This window comes from Eschrichtius robustus, chromosome 5 (assembly GCF_028021215.1).
Source record: "Eschrichtius robustus isolate mEscRob2 chromosome 5, mEscRob2.pri, whole genome shotgun sequence".
Classification (NCBI taxonomy): Eukaryota; Metazoa; Chordata; class Mammalia; order Artiodactyla; family Eschrichtiidae; genus Eschrichtius; species Eschrichtius robustus.
Window position 1 is genome coordinate 27,215,182 of NC_090828.1, and position 20,669 is coordinate 27,235,850.

The window sequence follows — 20,669 nt, forward strand, 5'->3', positions numbered from 1 at the left end:
ATTGTTCACATGAATGTTTTAAATAATAACTCCCACAGCAAGATGACATAGTTGAGCCAGTAACAGTTAGGGTTCCCACTTCTAATGAGGGTGTCTTAGGAATAAATAATTATTCCTAATGTGAAAGAAAGTGCTACTTCTTTGGGAAAAGTGGTCAGGCTAAGATTGCCTGGAAGTGCCCAGGCTAAGAAAGCAGGTGGGTAAAAGTGAGTAGTGGGTAAGCATTAGATGATCTTCAGTTTAAATGGTTTAGTTTAGTTTTCTAAACTAGGAATATAGAGTTTAGCATAAATTTATTTTTCAGCCTCTATTTAAAATAAATTATACCAACTTTTTTTTTGGCTTCAGAAGCTAACCATCCAATTAAAATTGAGCTATATAAATAATTTAACGAGATATGTAAATATAAGCTTTAGCTTTCATGTATCTTTATAAATAATTAAAATAGATGTGGGTTTTTGTTAAGTTGAAATTGGTTGCAAAACTATCTTTATAACACTATTTTTATTCTAATTGCTAAGTACGGCAGTTTAATGCTTAAAACATGAGAAATACAGAAAAAGACAAAGAGGAGAATAAGACTGATAAGTCTACCAACCACCAAAACAACTATAAACATTTTGGAGTATATTCTTTCATATACATGAAATATATATTTACATGTATCTTTAAATAATATCATATAGAAGATACTCTCTGGTACTCACATTTTTAATTATCAATAAATTGAACACTTTTAAGTTAATATTTTTCTAATGTGCACAGAAAGCTGTCATATGGGGTACCATGATTAACTAATTGCCTATTGTTGGACATTTAAACTCTTTTGAAATATTTGTTATTTTAAAAATGTACAAGGTACAGCGTTCTCTGTAAACCTTAATTCACCCCTCATTACTGCCTTAGGAAATTGCTAGATACCAAAATCTGTGTCAAAGGGTGTACACACTTTTAAGGCTTATGGTGCATACCGTGAAACTGTTTCAGAGTGCTTGCATTAAATTTTTACTGCCGTCAGCAAGGTGTGAGGATAATCTTTTCTCTGAATCTTTACCAGCTATGCATAATTTCTTTCAAAATAATCCTTGCAATTTTTTATATGAAATGTAAGATTTCACTGTTGTTGTAAACAACAGTGTTATTTACAGATTTAATTGGCTGTTAGAGTGTGTTTATATCCTTTGTCCATTTCTCTACTGGGGTATAAAAAAGTCATTATTGGGTTATAAAGGTTTTTTAAAAAAAAAAAAATAACATCAAGAATATTAACCTGTTACCTGTGACAAATGTAACTCGTCTTTACCCCTAGTTTATCATTTCATTTTTCAATTATTTTCTTTACTTATTACCTCTGGAAAGGAAATCAAGTGAGAAAGATGGCATTAATGATGTCAAGCCAATGGCTAAGATTTCTAAGGTGGCCAAAATCACTATTTGATTTCTACGTGGCCAAATGAGGGTTGGTCTGTTCTCCAGTCCTAAACAACGCTCCTGGAAAAAAACTGCCTATTTGAAGTGCAATATCTTGGTCATAAAGTTTGTGGGAGGAAAAGGTGGAGAAAGTGGTAGTGTTAGTTCAGCGTACTACAAATCTGTCATTATAGCATGTCCATAAAACAACTCCACACGTGGCCAGCGGTTCACGTCTTCGAGGGCACCCTACTGCGCCTTATCAGATGAACGCCTCCAGTATTTATTAGAGTTACTGACGGTTCTGACCAGTCACAACTGTACCTGCTACTCCATCTTCCCGCACCTCACCATCCTCCATCAGATGGACAATGGGGAGCACTGCTGCACAGATGCATGCCGGGAACACAGCCTGAGGGGGCTGAGGCACGTGGGGGCTGGGCGTGTGTTCGGCGGCGTGTTCCTCATCTGAAGAGGGAGACAGAATCGGCGTGCTTTTCTCAGTTCAAGACCTACTTATGGAACATTTTTTTTTTCTGTGCAGATATCTAGTTGTGCCAGCATCATCTGTTGGAAAGACGATTCTTTCCCCCATTGAAGGTTCATGGCACCCTTTTCAAACTTGAAATCAACATACATGTAATGGTTTACTTCCGGTTCCAATCTAGTCCGTTGATGTGTCTATCAACCCTCAAGTCCATACTGCACAATCTTGGTTACTGCAGCTCTGTAGTCAGTTTTGAAATGGGGAAATTAAGTTTTCCAACTTTGCTCTTCATTTCCAAGATTACTGTGCCTATGCAAGGGTGTGGAACAGTTGGAACCCTTATGATTTTTGGTCGGAATGTAAAACGATGCAGACACTTGAAAATAGCTTGGCAGTTTTCCTCACAAAACTTATACATAATGGTTCATAAGAGTGTAATTTAATAACCAAAGGGTGGAAACAACCCAAAAGTCCACTCTAACTGGTGAACGGATAAACAAAATGTGGCGTATCCATATAATGGAACATTATCTTGTAATAAGAAAGAATGAAGAAGTGATACATGTGGCAGCATGGATCGACCTTGAAAGTATGCTGAGTGAAAGGACCCAGTCACAAAAGGCCACATATTATATGATTCCATTCATATGAGATGTGCAGAATAGGCAAATCCATAGAAATAGAAAGTAGATTATTTCTTGTCAGGGGTTGGGGGGAGTGGTGGATGAGGCGTGACTACTAATGGGTATAGGGTCTCTTTTGGGGATAATGAAAATATCCTAAAATTAAGTAGCGTTGATGGTTGCACACTCTACAAATATGCTAACAACCACTGCATTATGCACTTCAAAAGGGTGAATTTTAGTATGTGAATTATATCTCAATAAAGGTGTTAGAAAAAATATAGATATGCCTTGGGCTGCTGTGATTAATTAGCATTGGTCATTTTTGAAGTTTTCCAGGGTTGTGCAGTGAAGGGTTGAGAACCACTAGTTTCTGTACAACTTTTTGATGACTTTATAAATCGTGATGAAATCTGTATAATCATGAAGGAGCGAGTCCCCAGACAGTTATTTATCATTAGAGAAGCGTAGTTTTTAAATTCTTAGAACTGAAGAGTATCACATTTCTCCCCCGGAATCAGATTTCATTACAGGACTGGCACAAGCTTTGTTCTTCCTTTGATAAATTTTTCCAGAACAGCATCCTAAAGCATCCTACTGAGTCTTAGCTATGCACTGGAATCACCTGAGAAGATTTTAAAAACATTGAGGTGCTTGAGTCCCACCCTTAGAGATTCTGGTTTGGTCTTGGGTGTGACCTGAGCATTTTTAAAAGCTCCCTGGTTGATTGTAATGTGTAGCCAGTGTTGAAAACTGTTAACTGCCTAGAATGATGTTTTATTGAACCCTCAGCAATATGATGACATGTAATGTAATTAAAATAGAACCAACTCATCAAGGACATTTGCTGGATTAAATCAACAATTTTTTTTAGAATACCACTCAACTAATATACATTTTTAAACTTTAAGATCATGAGACAGGTTATTTAATGAAGACAGTGTAATGAAGCGAGATAATCATATCAAATAAAAATCATTTCAAAACACACAAGTCATGAGGAATAAAGGACACATTTGTAAGAGGACACACCTTCAGCACTGACGGCTGAACGCACTGACCAGACTGACCCTCGGCGGAAGGAATAATTCCTGTGGGAAGTGCTGGAGGTACAGGATGGGCTCACAGACAGTCGACGGGATGCCAGATTGGTGACTTCTTCTACTGGCAAAGAAAATGGGGAACGTGAACTTTGGTTTTGTAACAAAAAAGTTATCATCACTATTATAGTTGTACTTACATCAAAGTGTATATAGCTCTCATAGCATAAGGCTTAAGTAATTTAGAGTGTACTTTGGTAAGGAAAAAACACCTACAGAAAGGGAGACAGAAAATTCCTCCCAAAGATTTCACAAAAGTGGGGCAGAGAATCACTGAATTTAGAATGGTTCAGAAATCATTTTTCTGATACCAACCAAAAAACTGTCTGCACTTGTGAAGGCTGAAAGTAGTTAATGGACTAACCCCATTTTTAATGATGAAAGATTGATTGCGTATGTTTTAGCACACACTCTGGATTCAGCTGTTGCCTGAATCATAGTCACTGCTTGGTCCATTATCATATTAGTTCATTCAATGTGGCTAATGTCCTCCTCTGTAAACAAGCCAGCTCTAAACATTTAGAAAAAGACAACTTTTTTCTCTTTCTTTAGATAGTGTCAGGAGGTAAGAGAGAGAGATAGAGGGAGCATATCACCTCATGTCACATAAAATCATCAATGTTTATTTCAAAGCAAGCCCTTTCCCTTTTGTGTGACTCAGCCCCACCCCCCCACCCCCAAAGAAGTTCAGTGTGTAGAGGGCACCTTCTTCTTCTGGCTCTGAGTTAGGTGTGCAGGTGGGCTCGTAGCAAGCCTCCTGGGTGATGGGGATGGCGGTGATGAGGCTGGCTTCTCGACCAAGACGTTTCTTCTCCTCCTCCTGTTGCAAGTTCTTTAAGATGTGTTCTGCCCTTTGATGGGAGCGGGACACAGCCCGGGCTGAAAAGGATTTCTACGGAGACATGAAGGCAAGTTTATTTACCAGCAACTCTTCTGCAAGGTCACATGTATAAAGAGTGTTCTACTGAATGACACAGATGTGGTACTTTGTTTTCAGGAAATGTTAGGGCATCCGTGATCTAGTTTCATGGAGATTTATTTGTTTGCTTCTTTTTCTACCAAGTTTCCAGGCTGTGTACAACTAAGACATTCTTTTTCATTCAATCTGGATAATTCTTCAAGGATGTTTGTAATTTCGGGAAAGAAAAAATGTTATTTTACCTAATCTTATTTTAGGTTAAATATCAATGATCCACTCTTTAAACACATCGAATAAACATTTTTAATGCTCTGTTTCCTTCCAAAATTTCTTGAACTGGTTTTAAATGAAGGACATTTACTTCATAAGGTTAATAAAAGAGAAAGTCAGAACCATGGGAAGGAGGAGGAAAGATCTCTTTCGTGAAAAACAATGAATTATGTGGTTTATTTCATTTTTGTATCTTAAGTATCTACCACACTGCAAATACTTAATATTTAGAAATATTAATGTTAAATAATAACAAATATAAATAATAGAAAATACAATGCCACACTGTAAATACTTAACAATATTTATAGAAATAAAGCTACTGAATGGAAATTATAAGAGTTGGTAGTGTTACTATGGTTGAATGTAAAATCTGACCCTGTTTACCAGCAGCAAAAGCGTAACAGATAAGAAACAATAAAGGAGGAAAGACTCACTTTGCAAAGGGGCCATTCTATTTTTGCCTTAATCATGATGCTTATGCTGAGATAAATTCCAAGAGCTCTGGGGATGAAGTCATTGGTCTCAGAGCAGGGAAGTGAGCACTGACATTCTTCACTACCAATTTGAAGTAATGTCTATGTATAGTAGAAATTCTACATCTTTGTTGGCCAGTGGTCACATAGGATTAAAGAGACAAGGGGTGTTGGTCACTCCTCTAAAGGACAGCAGTCATCGAAGCTCCCTTTATGCAGGGTCTTAACATAGGACTAAAGGTTTCCAATAGTGGATGACACAACAGCAATTAAGGGCATTTGATGGGCCACATGGCAATTCATTTTCAGAGCCAGGGGTTAAGCTGGTTTATTATAATAAGATAAGGGAAAGATAACTGGATATAGAATTAGGGGCTTTGGATTGAAATTCACTGTGAAATTGGGAAGAGAATGTACTTGACTCAAATGAATCTATCACATGTATGAGAAAAAAACCAAGGATCTTTATACCAGTGGTTCAGATGCTGGAGGGAAGAACCAAGCGTGCCTTTGTCTTTGGCACAAAACCATCAGATATGAAGGTAGTGTATGCAGAAGAATTAAAATAAAAATATTCTGATGGGTAAAGAGTTCAAACAAACAGTTCAAAGAAAACTACAAATGCCTAGAAAATGTATGTATGACATGCAACAATGTTCAACCTCACTTCATATATTCAACCAACTTTTTAAAGATGTGTGAATAAAAAAGCCAATAACTTTGTTTTTTGTCATTCAATGTGGCATTAAAAAATAATACTAGTTAATTTGAATAAAGAAGACATTTTCCTATTGTGTTGTGTAAGGGTAAAATGGTACAATCATCCTGGGGATATTTTGTGAGATATAAAAGAAATCTTTAATATTCACATACCAATTGCCCTAAATCCTGTGGGAAATTATGCAAGGAAATAATCATGAATTTGTGTATAGAGACGTGTTCTTTTTCTATATTTGCTTTATTTTCCAAATTTTCTACATTATCTTGTAATTTAGGAAAATGCTATGCAACAGGTGAAAAAGGCATATTTTGAAGATTCATTTTTTCAAAAGGCACATATTCTTGGTTCTTGTTTATAAATAGACTGGGTTCTAAACTTAACTGTTTATAAATTATATTACATAGAGCAGTAATGTATTAGAATAGCATAAGACCTGAGCTCTCAGAGTGATGTTTCTGATTATGATACTGATGATCAATAAGGTAAAGAACGGACTAAGGTCCAAACAAGGGCAGCAAGAGCAGGCAACTCAGTTCTTTTTCTTATTCATCCAGAGTCAATCTCGTTAACTTTTGGGTAGCTTATGTAGGTTAAATGAATTGTTTGTTTTATAATAAAGAGAGGCAAAAGCACTACCTTTGGCTAAGAAATCAATGCCTAATGCTTTTAGTAGCTTTTATTATAAGGTGGCTGCTTCTATGATTACAGAACTAAACTGTTTTGGCTTCTGGAGGTCTGCAAATGCTCACCCCAGATGTTAGTTCCTTCTATCTCACAAGAACTAAAGGCCTTTTGTGGTTGATTTTCTGTGCTGTTATTACATTCTTATGACAACTGTCTCACACATCCATTGTTCTCTCTTACATGTATACCATGGAGCCTGAAGATATTAGAAAGAAAGTGCCTGTTACTCACAGACTGGTCTTCATTAATGGGGTCCTGGACACTCCCGCTGCACTGAGGGACCCAAGGGGGGTCAAACATCGGGACAGATGGCATTCCAAGCACTGGGGAGGGCAGGGTGAAGTTTATACTGGGAGGCGGGATCTGTTAGTTGATATCAGAAGAATGAAGTGAGTAAGATGGAAAATAAGCTAGAATGAGTCTGATGCAAAATTATGACATAATCTTTTAGAGCACAGGATGTTATAAGGCACATGAAGAACATCTCTGGGCCTCAGTTTACTCATTAATAAAATGAAGGGTTTCAACTGTATGATCTCTATTTGTGTTAATCACCCCATCCTCCAAAAAACACCTGTGTTTATATAGCAAAATGTATGGAAGATTACACCCCAAACTTCAATGTGCTTACCTCTGGGGATGGTGCTGAAATCTTGAGGTTTATAGAAACTTGATTTTCTTACTCTACATTCTTATATTTCAATTTGTTTTAAGGACAAGAATTCACTCACATATGAGTTAGGTTTACTTATGTAATCAGAGAGGGAAAAAAAGAAGCATCTCTTGGGACATACACTGTGGATTTGAGGTTCAAGGACTGAAATGAACCTTGGGTTGGGTTTGCTAATCTGATACCCATGTGGGATGTATCCCTCACCTTAAAAATCTGCTGTGCTCCCTCCTCCATGCGGGGCCAGACCTGATAGCGAAACCTCCAAAGCGTGTGGAACTTAAGGACAGCGTTCAGCCGCTGCACGGTCTCGGGGTGGTGGAACTCTGATGTCAGCATATCAGACACGGCCTCGGGGACTTTCACCGCACACAACAGGAACATGGCCGCTAAAGACAGTCAACAATTCATCAGCTACGCATCTCTTAATTTTGCATGATTCCTGGGCATAGGGAGAAGGGGGAAACTGCTTCTGTCTCTTGAAAATGACTACTGAGCTATAGAGCCAGGCCACCAGCACTGGCAAAAGCAAAGCCTGTTTCAGCACCTGGAAAGCAGACTTCATCCTTTGTGCCTCCCACAGTCTTCCAATATCTGATGCGAGGGCAGTGACAGCACGACATTTCACTGGAAAAACTCATTCTAAGCAAAGTTTCCTTTGGCTCACAGTGAAAAGTGAATGCCAGAGGAAGCAAATGAAGAAAGGAAATTACATGCTGAAATATCCTTTTTAGGAAATGGCTAGAGTCATCTCAGAGTAACCCTAGGACAGTACATAAAAATGTCCGTTTAAAACTGTCTCAGTTCCATTAATTATATTAAAAATAACATTCATCATCCGGTGAGTGGGTGCCACTGGGAAACTCTGAGGGCGCGGAAGTGGCTGACGTGTGGTGGCTTGAGGAAAGGAAGACGAGGGCCAAAAAGAGCCTGCCGTGTGGCTGAAAGGGTCTTGGTGCTCTGTCCAGGTGTCACGCCTGAGCCAAGTAGGTGGGAGAGCCGAGTTCAGGACACTGGACCACCAGAGACCTCCCGGCCCCACGTAATATCAAACGGCGAAAGCTCTCCCAGAGCCCTAAATCTCAACATTAAGACCCAGCTCCACTCGATGACCAGCAAGCTACAGTGCTGGACACCCTATGCCAAACAACTAGCAAGACAGGAACAAAACACCACCCATTAGCAGAGAGGCTGCCTAAAATCATAATGAGTTCACAGACATCCCAAAACACACCACCAGATGCGGTCCTTCCCACCAGAAAGACAAGATCCAGCCTCATCCACCAGAACACAGGCACCAGTCCCCTCCACCAGGAAGCCTACACAACCCACTGAACCAACCTTACCCATGGTGGGCAGACACCAAAAACAACGGGAACTACGAACCTGCAGCCTGCAAAAAGGAGACGCCAAATACAGTAGGTTAAGCAAAATGAGAAGACAGAGAAACACACAGCAGATGAAGGAGCAAGGTAAAAACCCACCAGACCAAACAAATGAAGAGGAATTAGGCAGTCTACCTGAAAAAGAATCAAGAGTAATGATAATAAAGATGATCCAGAATCTTGGAAATAGAATGGAGAAAATACAAGAAACGTTTAACAAGGACCTAGAAGAACTAAAGAGCAAACAAACAATGATGAACAACACAATAAATGAAATTAAAAATTCTCTAGACGCAATCAATAGCAGAATAACTGAAGCAGAGGAACGGATAAGTGACCAAGAAGATAAAATAGTGGAAATAACTACTGCAGAGCAGAATAAAGAAAAATGAATGAAAAGAATTGAGGAGAGTCTCAGAGACCTCTGGGACAACATTAAACGCACCAACATTCGAATTATAGGGGTCACAGAAGAAGAAGAGAAAAAGAAAGGGACTGAGAAAATATTTGAAGAAATTATAGTTGAAAACTTCCATAATATGGGAAAGGAAATAGTCACTCAAGTCCAGGAAGGGCAGAGAGTCCCATATAGGATAAATCCAAGGAGAAACACACCAAGACACATATTAATCAAACTATCAAAAATTAAATACAAAGAAAAAATATTAAAAGCAGCAAGGGAAAAACAACAAATAACATACAAGGGAATCCCCATAAGGTTAACAGCTTATCTTTCAGCAGTAACTCTGCAAGCCAGAAGGGAATGGCAGGTCATATTTAAAGTGATGAAAGGGAAAAACCTACAACCAAGATTGCTCTACCCAGCAAGGATCTCATTCAGATTCGACAGAGAAATTAAAACCTTTACAGACAAGCAAAAGCTAAGAGAATTCAGCACTACCAAACCAGCTTTACAACAAATGCTAAAGGAACTTCTCTAGCAAGGAAACACAAGAGAAGGAAAAGACCTAAAAAAACAAACCCAAAACAATTAAGAAAATGGTAATAAGAACAAACATATCGAAAACTACCTTAAATGTAAATGGATTAAATGCTCCAACCAAAACACACAGACTGGCTGAATGGATACAAAAACAAGACCTGTATATATGCTGTCTACAAGAGGCCCACTTCAGACCTAGGGACACATACAGACTGAAAGTGAGGGGATGGAAAAAGGTATTCCATGCAAATGGACATCAAAAGAAAGCTGGAGTAGCAATTCTCATATCAGACAAAATACACTTTAAAACTGTTACAAGAGACAAAGAAGGACACTACATAACGATCAAGGGATCAATCCAAGAAGAAGATATAACAATTGTACACATTTATGCATCCAACATAGGAGCACCACAATACATAAGGCAAATGCTAACAGCCATAAAAGGGGAAATCGGCAGTACCACAATCATAGTAGGGGACTTTAACACCCCACTTTCACCAATGGACAGATCATCCAAAATGAAAATAAATAAGGAAACACAAGCTTTAAATGATACATTAAACAAGATGGACTTAATTGATATTTATAGGACATTCCATCCAAAAACAATAGAATACACTTTCTTCTCAAGTGCTCATGGAACATTCTCCAGGATAAATCATATCTTGGGTCAAAAGCAAGCCTTGGTAAATATAAGAAAACTGAAATCATATCACATATCTTTTCTGACCACAATGCTATGAGACTAGATATCAATTACAGGAAAAAATCTGTAAAAAATACAAAGACATGGAGGCTGCTACTAAATACTAAATACACTACTGAATAACCAAGAGATCACTGAAGAAATCAAAGAGGAAATCAAAAAACACCTAGAAGCAAATGACAATGAAAACATGATGACCCAAAACCTATGGGAAGCAGCAAAAGCAGTTCTAAGAGGGAAGTTTACAGCAATACAATCCTACCTCAAGAAACAAGAAACATCTCAAATAAACAACCTAACCTTACACCTAAAGCAGTTAGAGAAAGAAGAACAACAAAAAAAAAAACCCCAAAGTTAGCAGAAGGAAAGAAATCATAAAGATCAGATCAGAAATAAATGAAAAAGAAATGAAGGAAATGATAGCAAAGATCAATAAAACTAAAAGCTGGTTCTTTGAGAAGATAAGCAAAATTGATAAACCATTAGCCAGACTCATCAAGAAAAAAAGGGAGAAGACTCAAATCAATAGAATTAGAAACGAAAAAGGAGAAGTAACCACTGACACTGCAGAAATACAAAGGATCATGAGAGATTACTACAAGCAACTATATGCCAATAAAAAGGATAAGCTGGAAGAAAGCGACAAATTCTTAGAAAAGCACAACCTTCCGAGACTGAACCAGGAAGAAACAGAAAATATAAACAGACCAATCACAAGCACTGAAATTGAGACTGTGATTAAAAATCTTCCAACAAACAAAAGCCCAGGACCAGATGGCTTGTCAGGCGAATTCTATCAAACATTTAGAGAAGAGCTAACACCTAGTCTTCTCAAACTCTTCCAAATATATAGCAGAGGGAGGAACACTCCCAGGCTCATTCTACGAGGCCACCATCACCCTGATACCAAAACCAGACAAAGATGTCACAAAAATAGAAAACTACAGGCCAATATCATTGATGAACATAGATGCAAGAATCCTCAACAAAATACTAGCAAACAGAATCCAACAGCACATTAAAAGGATCATACACCATGATCAAGTGGGGTTTATCCCAGGGATGCAAGGATTCTTCAATATATGCAAATCAATCCATGTGATAAATCATATTTACAAACTGAAGGAGAAAAAAACATATGATCATCTCAATAGATGCAGAAAAAGCTTTTCACAAAATTCAACACCCATTTATGATAAAAACCCTCCAAAAAGTAGGCATAGATGGAACTTACCCCAACATAATAAAGGCCATATATGACAAACCCACAGCCACCATTGTTCTCAATGGTGAAAAACTGAAACCATTTCCACTAAGATCCGGAACAAGACAAGGTTGTCCACTCTCACCACTATTATTCAACATAGTTTTGGAAGTTTTAGCTATAGCAGAGAAGAAGAAGAAATAAAAGGAATCCAAATTGGAAAAGAAGAAGTAAAGCTGTCACTGTTTGCAGATGACATGATACTATATGTATAGAATCCTAAAAAGACTACCAGGAAACTACTAGAGCTAATCAATGAATGTGGCAAAGTAGCAGGATACAAAATTAATGCACAGAAATCTCTTGCATTCCTATACACTAATGAGGAAAAATCTGAAAGAGAAATTAAGGAAACACTCCCATTTACCACTGCAACAAAAAAAATAAAATACCTGGGAATAAATCTACCTAAGGAGACAAAAGACCTGTATGCAGAAAACTATAAGACACTGATGAAAGAAATTAAAGATGATACAAACAGAGGGAGAGATATACCATGTTCTTGGATTGGAAGAATCAACATTGTGAAAATGACTACACTACCCAAAGCAATCTATAGATTCAACGCAATCCCTATCAAACTACCAATGGCATTTTTCAGAGAACTAGAAAAAAAAAATGACAATTTGTATGGAAACACAAAAGATCCCGAATAGTCAAAGCAATCTTGAGAAAGAAAAACGGAGCTGGAGGAATCAGGCTCCCTGACTTCAGACTATACTACAAAAGTACAGTAATGAAGACAGTATGGTACTTGTACAAAAACAGAAATATAGATCAATGGAACAGGATAGAAAGCCCAGAGATAAACCCACACACATATGGTCACCTTATCTTTGATGAAGGAGGCAAGAATATACAATGGAGAAAAGACAGTCTCTTCAATAAGTGGTGCTGGGAAAACTGGACAGCTACATGGAAAAGAATGAAATTAGAACACTCCCTAACACCATATACAAAAATAAACTCAAAATGGATTAAAGACCTAAATGTAAGGCCAGACACTATCAAACTCTTAGAGGAAAACATAGGCAGAACATTCTATGACATAACTCACAGCAAGATCCTTTTTTACCCACCTCCTAGAGAAATGGAAATAAAAACAAAAATAAACAAATCGGACCTAATGAAACTTCAAGCTTTTGCACAGCAAAGGAAACCATAAAAAAGATGAAAAAACAACCCTCAGAATGGGAGAAAATATTTGTAAACGAACCAACTGACAAAGGATTAATCTCCAAAATATACATGCAGCTCATGCAGCTCAACTGCAAAAAAACAAACAGCCCAATCCAAAAATGGGCAGAAGATCTAAATAGACATTTCTCCCAAGAAGATATACAGATCGCCAACAGACACATGAAAGGATGCTCAACATCACTAATCATTAGAGAAATGCAAATCAAAACTACAATGAGGTATCACCTCACACCAGTCAGAATGGCCATCATCAAAAATCTACAAACAATAAATGCTGGAGAGGGTGTGGAGAAAAGGGAACCCTCTTGCACTGTTGGTGGGAATGTAAATTGACACAGCCACTATGGAGAACAGTATGGAGGTTCCTTAAAAAACTAAAGATAGAAATACCATACGACCCAGCAATCCCACTAATGGGCATATACCCTGAGAAAACCATAATTCAAAAAGAGTCATGTACGACAATGTTCATTGCAGCTCTATTTCCAATAGCCAGGGCACGGAAGCAACCTAAGTGTCCATCAACAGATGAATGGATAAAGAAGATGTGGCACATGTATACAATGGAATATTACTCCGTCATAAGAAGAAACGAAATTGAGTTATTTGTAGTAAGGCGGATGGACCTAGAGTCTGTCATACAGAGTGAAGTAAATCAGAAAGAGAATAACAAATACCGTATGCTAACACATATATATGGAATCTAAAAAAAAAAAAACTGGTTCTGAGAACCTAGGGGCAGGACAGGAATAAAGACGCAGACATAGAGAATGGACTTGAGGGCACAGGGCGGGGGAACGTTAAGCTCGGACGAAGTGAGAGATTGGCATGGACATATACACACTACCAAAAGTAAAATAGATAGCTAGTGGGAAGCAGCTGCATAGCACAGGGAGATCAGCTCGGTGCTTTGTGACCACCTAGAGGGGTGGGGTAGGGAGGGTGGGAGGGAGACACAAGAGGGAGGAGATATGGGGATATATGGATACGTATAGCTGATTCAATTGGTTATACAGCAGCAACTAAAACAACATTGTAAAGCAATTATAGTCCAATAGAGATGTTAAAAAAATTTTAAATAATAAAAATAACATTCATAAGGTAGTCTCTATTAGAAACATCTACCCTTCCAAGAGGTAGAAGAGACTGAGAAACCAAAAGAGATTTCATGAACCATAATACCATTGTTGTTTTTAATTTGGGGAAAGCCAAATATGAATAAGAGAAAGATCAATGCTATGATAAGTTACAAAGTCAATGAATAATGAGGAAAAGAAATACACTCTGTAGCATAGATGGAGGAGCCAGTGTTGATCATAAAAATATAATTTAAAAACTCTCTTGTACTTTTTCCCAGATCCTCAAAACATGCTCAGGCAATTGTTAGAACAACTGGGGTTGAATCCCAGCTCTGAAACTTCTCTCCTATTGATCTTGGCCAATCCTCTTAACTTCTTAACCTTTGTTTCTCTATTGGTAAAATGTCAATGATGATGAGGATGAGGATGAGGATGCTGCTGATAGCTGCCTCCAAATTTGTTGTTAGAATAAAATAATGTATGAGAAAGTGCCTTGTGACATGAAAAGTACTACAGAATTCTAAATCATATTTTATTTTTTAGAGGCAACGTGGTATATGGAAAGGGCAGCTATTTGTAGTCAAAAGATCTGGGTTTGATTTCCTGGCTCTGCTAATTCTGAGCTGTGTGCACTTGGTTAAAAGTCCTTTCAACCCCAAGATGGGAATAAAGACACAGACCTACTAGAGAATGGACTTGAGGGTATGGGGAGGGGGAAGGGTAAGCTGTGACAAAGTGAGAGAGTGGCATGGACATATATACACTACCAAATGTAAAATAGATAGCTAGCAGGAAGCAGCCGCATAGCACAGGGAGATCAGCTCGGTGGTTTGTGACCACCTAGAGGGGTGGGATAGAGAGGGTGGGAGGGAGGGAGATGCAAGAGGGAAGAGATATGGGAACATATGTATATGTATAACTGATTCACTTTGTTATAAAGCAGAAACTAACACACCATTGTAAAGCAATTATACTCCAATAAAGATGTTAAAAAAAAAAAAAGTCCTTTCAACCTTCTGAGTTGGATTTTGCTCATTTATAAAATCATTGTTATGAGGATCAAGTAAGACAGTGTGTATGATATAGTTCTATAACAAATGTGAGCTACTGTCATCAGTAGCTTTTGATAATCTGTTCCTTAATCCTACCACCTCCTTAAATTTCCACTTTTTATCCTTTCTTTACTTTTCTTTAAAGTGTACTCTGTCTCAATTTTTAAACACCATCGTCACTCTCTAAGTCATTGCAGTTGGAGTTCTACCTCAATCTCTTTACTGAAATTAGTTTTCTTGTAATGCTCACTAATCAGCAGATCCAGTGGTATTTTTACAGCATTCCTTTTCTTCCAGTTTTTAACACTTTCATAACAATCTCCTTGAAAAGGATCTTCCTCTACTTCCATGGTTTGAGATTACTTAAGTTCTACTTTTCTGGTCGTTTTTCTGGGTTTTGCTGGTCAGCTCTTCTTCCTGTCCTTTGAAGGCAGAGAAGGCCAATGGCTTAGTGTTCATTCCTCAGCCCTCTCCTCTATACCGAGAAATCATCCTCCCCCGGAATCATTTCTCCCCTGGAAATCATCCTCTCTCATTGCTTCAGCTGCCACATACATCAAGTTTTCCCAAGTTTCTCTCTAGCTATGGCCTTTCTCATTAGCTTTAGTGTCATATCACCACTGTTATGTCTCCTCTTCATCTAAAAATCACTGTTTCTAAAACCAAGCCACTCCACTCATTGCTGCCACCTTAAACTTGGTAATAATTCAACACTATATACAACATTACTCTTTGGCTCAGAACCCCTGAGTGGTTTCCCACAGTTCAGTGGCAAGTCCACACTCCTAACCCTGTTGTTCAAGGTCTGTTACAATGTGAGACCTGCTCACTTGCCGAATATTACAGACTAGCAACCTCTTTACAAAAGCCACCCCAGTCTCAATTCCTCCTCAGGCTTTCCAAATAAACCCAGTGCATTTCCACACCCCATGTGGCTTTGCATACACCATTTCCTCTTCCTTCTAGCTTTTCTTAAAGCTCAGTCCCCCTGTTCATAACTTCCATGAAAATGTCCATGGCTGTCCCATATTTAGGGAGCATGCCCTTCTCTCTGAGAAATACTTGGTAGAGAAGCAAAAATCTGAGACTTAATGTGAACAAAGATATTTTACAAAGACATTTGATGCAGCATAGTATAAAAAAGCAAAAGGCAAGAATCAACTAAAATTTCCAGGTTAAATAAATTATGTTTTATCCATTCATTCAATGGAATATTTGGTAGCCATTAAAAAGAATAGGTAAACTTATAGACTGATGTTAAAAATGGTCTCCTAGAGAGAACTCCTAACCACTTTTTGTTTGTCATTTCTCAATTCAAATTGATTTTTGTTCAAATTTTTAATATGCCTCAGTTTACCTTTTAACAGTCCTGGTGTCAGAAGAGGGAACCAAAGGAGACCCCCCCAACAGCCCACAGGAGCAGTGAGCAACCCGGCATAGGTATCTGTTGAGACCTTGAGCTTGCTGCTTTCTTGCTGCCTCTGGAGGTCATGGGTAAGTCCCTCTCAAATCCTAGCACTGAAGTTTTTGTGTTATGAGCTTGCAGGCTTTATCTGAGCCTTTCTTTTTCATGCTGGGTCCAGAAACCGGCTGGAGTTGGAATGAGTCAGACTTAAAAACCAGACTGGGCTCAGGAATGGACTGGTTCCAATTTAGAAACCAGACTGGACCCAGGGTCAGACTGGGTCTGACTTAAAACTGGACTGAGTCTAGTGTGAGTTCTCAGGTGAAGAGAATTTTTTTTTTTTTTTAAGGCTGAACAAGTAGGTTAACTATACCAAAGATAATCTCGAATTACACTGGCCACAGTGGAGAACTTTAAACCATCTTAGATAAGCCTATCCATTTATGAGTTATCCTAGAGGAAAAAGTATTTCAGCCAGGCGCTCACTATTAAGGGTAGAGGGAAAATTATTTTTCCTCCTTTACAGTTACTGGTGACCAGGATGAGACCCACTGGAATGCCTCCCTCACTCTGGAGCCCGGGAAAACTGGCAGAAGCCAGCGAAGAGTGAGAATTTTTACTAATGTCAGCTCCCCCAGATCTCTACCTGTGGTGCCTGGTTGAGAGAAGAAGGTAAAATTTCACATGGCCGCTTCCTTTCCAAATTACCAAAAAAAAAAAAAGGTTATTGATCCTTTCTCTCCCAGGGACAGCTATTGCCTTCTTGTCCATCTCATTTTTTGTCCTGAGAACTTAGCTTGGCAATCATCAGGTTGGGGAACTCAAAAATATAGCCAGACAGAAATGTGGGTTACATTCCTTTTGTGGCTAGGGTCCTACCATTGTCAGCTCTCAGGGGAATTGTCTAAGTCCTTCTTTCTTTTGGCTATCTTTGGGAGTGGCTCTGGATGTTGTGCTCATGGGGTAGTTCAATACTGCCAGGAATATTTACTGTTTGTCTCGCTCAAACCTGACATTTGAAAAAAAAATTTTTTTTTAATTAGCTCTATAGTCAGAAGTGGACCAAATTGGAAGCTGATATTCAGAGCCTGATAGGAACTATTTTTTAGGCCTTCTCCCCTAACCTAAAATAAAACTATGTACCCAGAGGGAAAGATAAACATCCTGAAGCCATTGTAGAAGGATTTACTGAAGCGTTCCAAAGACACACAGCCCTAGAACGCAGGAATCTTTTGATTTCCATCTTAGAGCTCTTCTCCCTGATACAAAGAAGTAAACTGAGAATAATGTAGTTGGATGGTTGGGTCAGCATCTTGATATTCAGGCTGCAGCCCAATCTTTCAAGGAATTAAAAACAACTGTCTAACACACTAAGTCTTTATAAGAACAGAAATGTGGCTCTAGAAACAACTCAAAGCCCACCTATCGTTTTTACCTATCCCCAAATTTCCCCTATTTATCTCAAAAGGCTTGCACATATTGTTAAAAAAAAAAAAAAAAACTGGATTTAGGAAACAAAAGCCTTTCTTGGAGAAATTTATATCTTTTCTCTGTGCCTTTGAGATATAAACGTTCTACCTGGCCTTCTCTAGGAACCCAAAGCCATCTCTGGAAATGTAAACTTCAGGGAAGTAATTCTTATGAGAAAAAGAAGGGAGCTGTTTTGGAAATTATGTGAATGAAAAATCTTAAAAGTCTTTTCCACAAATATTAGTAAAAGTTTCAGCTATCTGAGCAGGTAACCTTAACTTATTTTATCTGCCAGAAACACAATTTAGATCCAACTGTTCTTTTATAAACTAGTCAGTTTTGCATTATCATACCTGTCTCATAGCTAAAAATTTAAAACTAAAGCTATAAGATCTCTGCATCTGTCTGTATGTTTACGTATATCTCTGTTCGTATGTTGTAGATGTGTGATATTTTTCTACCTTTGGATGGTATTGCCAAAATTAATGTGTAAAGAGCTCTATTAATTGGCTTCAAGACAAACAAGCATTTACATAAATCAAGTATACTCTCAGAAATCCAGAAACTGACAGAAATTTTTTTCAAGTTCATTTGATCTAGGATAATCTTCAGTAAATAAAAGGTGGTTTAAGTTTGTTGGTTTAATCAAAATAGGCATGTCTTTAGAGTTATTAGCATTAAATATAATACTTTTATCCTACCTAGGTTTACTAAAAGTCAAATAAACTCATGTTATAGAATTTGTCAGCAAGAAAAATAACTTAAAATGATGGTTAACTGTTTAATGTCTCATGAAATTTTCATGAATATTCTAAACATAATTGTTAAGAATAAATTAAATAGATGTAAATAAAAGTTTACTTTTTAAAAAAGTAAAAAGTTTATAAATAAAATTTTCAACATTATGCTTTATGGTATGTCTACTTAAAAATAGTTTCTAAAATCTTTTTGGTAACTTGAAACCTTAAAGTTATGCTGAGATAAGTTAAATGATGGATATTCATTGAATATCTAGATCATTTCCAAATAAGATACAATACTGAAACATTAGTTACTGAACATAGCTTTATCTACTTTTGGCTTCCTTTACAGAGGCACTAAAGGTATTTGGGTTTATTACTAAACACGTTTTGTGCCACAGTGAAAAAATTTACTGAGAAAGAATATACTTCCAGAAATTGTGAAATGTATTTATAAATTTGCCAACCCACAGAATGCTAGTATAACAGACACTCCACAATTGCTTACGTCTTAGTTTCACTAGGAAGAAACGGTTCTAAGTATTACGAATTCTAATCAATATATACAATTAAAACTACTTAGAAAACTTCATGGAATTGAGCCTTGGGTCCACATCCCTCAGTTAAAAAGGGCTTCTCCCGGGGCTTCCCTGGTGGCACAGTGGTTGAGAATCCGCCTGCCAATGCAGGGGACACGGGTTCGAGCCCTGGTCTGGGAGGATCCCACATGCCACGGAGCAACTGGGCCCGTGAGCCACAACTACTGAGCCTGCGCGTCTGGAGCCCGTGCTCCGCAACGAGAGAGGCCGCGATGGTGAGAGGCCCGCGCACCGCGATGAAGAGTGGCCCCCGCTCGCCGCAACTAGAGGAAGCCCTCGCACGGAAACGAAGACCCAACACAGCCACGAATAAATGAATAAATAAATCAATCAATTAAAAAAAAGGGCTTCTCCAAACTCTTGGAACTGCATACCAGCTGGAGGCCTAAAATTAAAATCGACTAAGGAGGTCCTTACCCAGAGGCAGGTGGCATCTTGTGGTAGGCAGCTGTCTCCCAAGATTGCAGGTCAAGGTCTTTAACACCAATATGAAATGTTTATTCTTTTCGCCTTTTCACTACTTGCTTTTTGTCCTAATGCTCCTTAACTCTGGCAACTGCTGATGAATCTACTGCTAAGGCCGTAGCTGAACAACCAAAGTTCCAAGATTTTCTTGCTAAGGTAAATTTAGATGATAGAATTGCTTTAGATTAGTTATTGGCTGAACATGTGCCATAGCAAATGTCTCCTGCTGCGCCTTGCTCAATATCTCTAGTATTGTAGCAAATACAGAAAATTAACAAACAAGCCACTTGCTTAAACAGGTACATCCTTTGATTTATTTGATACCAGCTAGTTTGGTTCACTGGGGCCCTGGCTAAGGAGTACACTTAAGTCTCTTGATATTATCCTCCTAATAGTTATCACTGTAGTCTCTGTGGTGTGCTGTATTCTCTCAAAGGTCTTAAATGCATGTTCACAGCCATCAGCAGTACATTAGCTGGTCTTACTGTGCTTGGAGAAACAGAAACAAGATGAACAACGAGATGAACAGCAAAACAATTCTTCCACGGGCATGACATCATAACCTATGAGTTTCACAATGAGACAAGAGAAACTTAACTCTGATGGTGACAAAGAGTGGCATTAATGCTAAATTTTTGGTCAATTTTTCACATACGACAGGATGACCAAAAGGGGAGAATTGTTAAGTTGTTTTAAAAGGAGACCATTAGACTGAGGTGGCTCTAATGCCATGGCAGCTTACATAAGCAAACCAAAATCTATGCCTATAAACACCTCAAGGTTACAAATCAAAATGCTAAGGATAACCAATCACAAACAGCCACCTAGACTTTAAGCTACAGACAATCAATAATTGCCTTTCTTTGCTTCTGCCTTTTCTCTATAAAAGTCTCTCCCTGAGCTACTCTTGGTAGAGTGCTCCTAACCACTTCTAGCTTGGCACTGCCTGACTGGAATCAATTTTCACTCAAATAAACTCTTAAAAAAGTCTCCTAGAT

The 20,669-nt window shown here is 38.2% G+C and overlaps 1 protein-coding gene across 3 annotated transcripts in view; it reads right to left on the bottom strand.

Moving 5' to 3' along the window:
* Positions 1–20,669, bottom strand: part of UNC80 (unc-80 homolog, NALCN channel complex subunit) — a 232,901-nt gene that overhangs the window by 63,798 nt on the left and 148,434 nt on the right. For all 3 annotated transcript variants that reach the window (XM_068543797.1, XM_068543795.1, XM_068543796.1), the window contains 5 exons: positions 7,568–7,749; positions 6,922–7,053; positions 4,326–4,512; positions 3,553–3,684; positions 1,735–1,878 (listed from right to left, as the gene is read on the bottom strand). In XM_068543797.1, the coding sequence (XP_068399898.1) occupies positions 1,735–1,878; positions 3,553–3,684; positions 4,326–4,512; positions 6,922–7,053; positions 7,568–7,749 (777 nt within the window). The remainder of the gene's footprint in view (positions 1–1,734; positions 1,879–3,552; positions 3,685–4,325; positions 4,513–6,921; positions 7,054–7,567; positions 7,750–20,669) is intronic.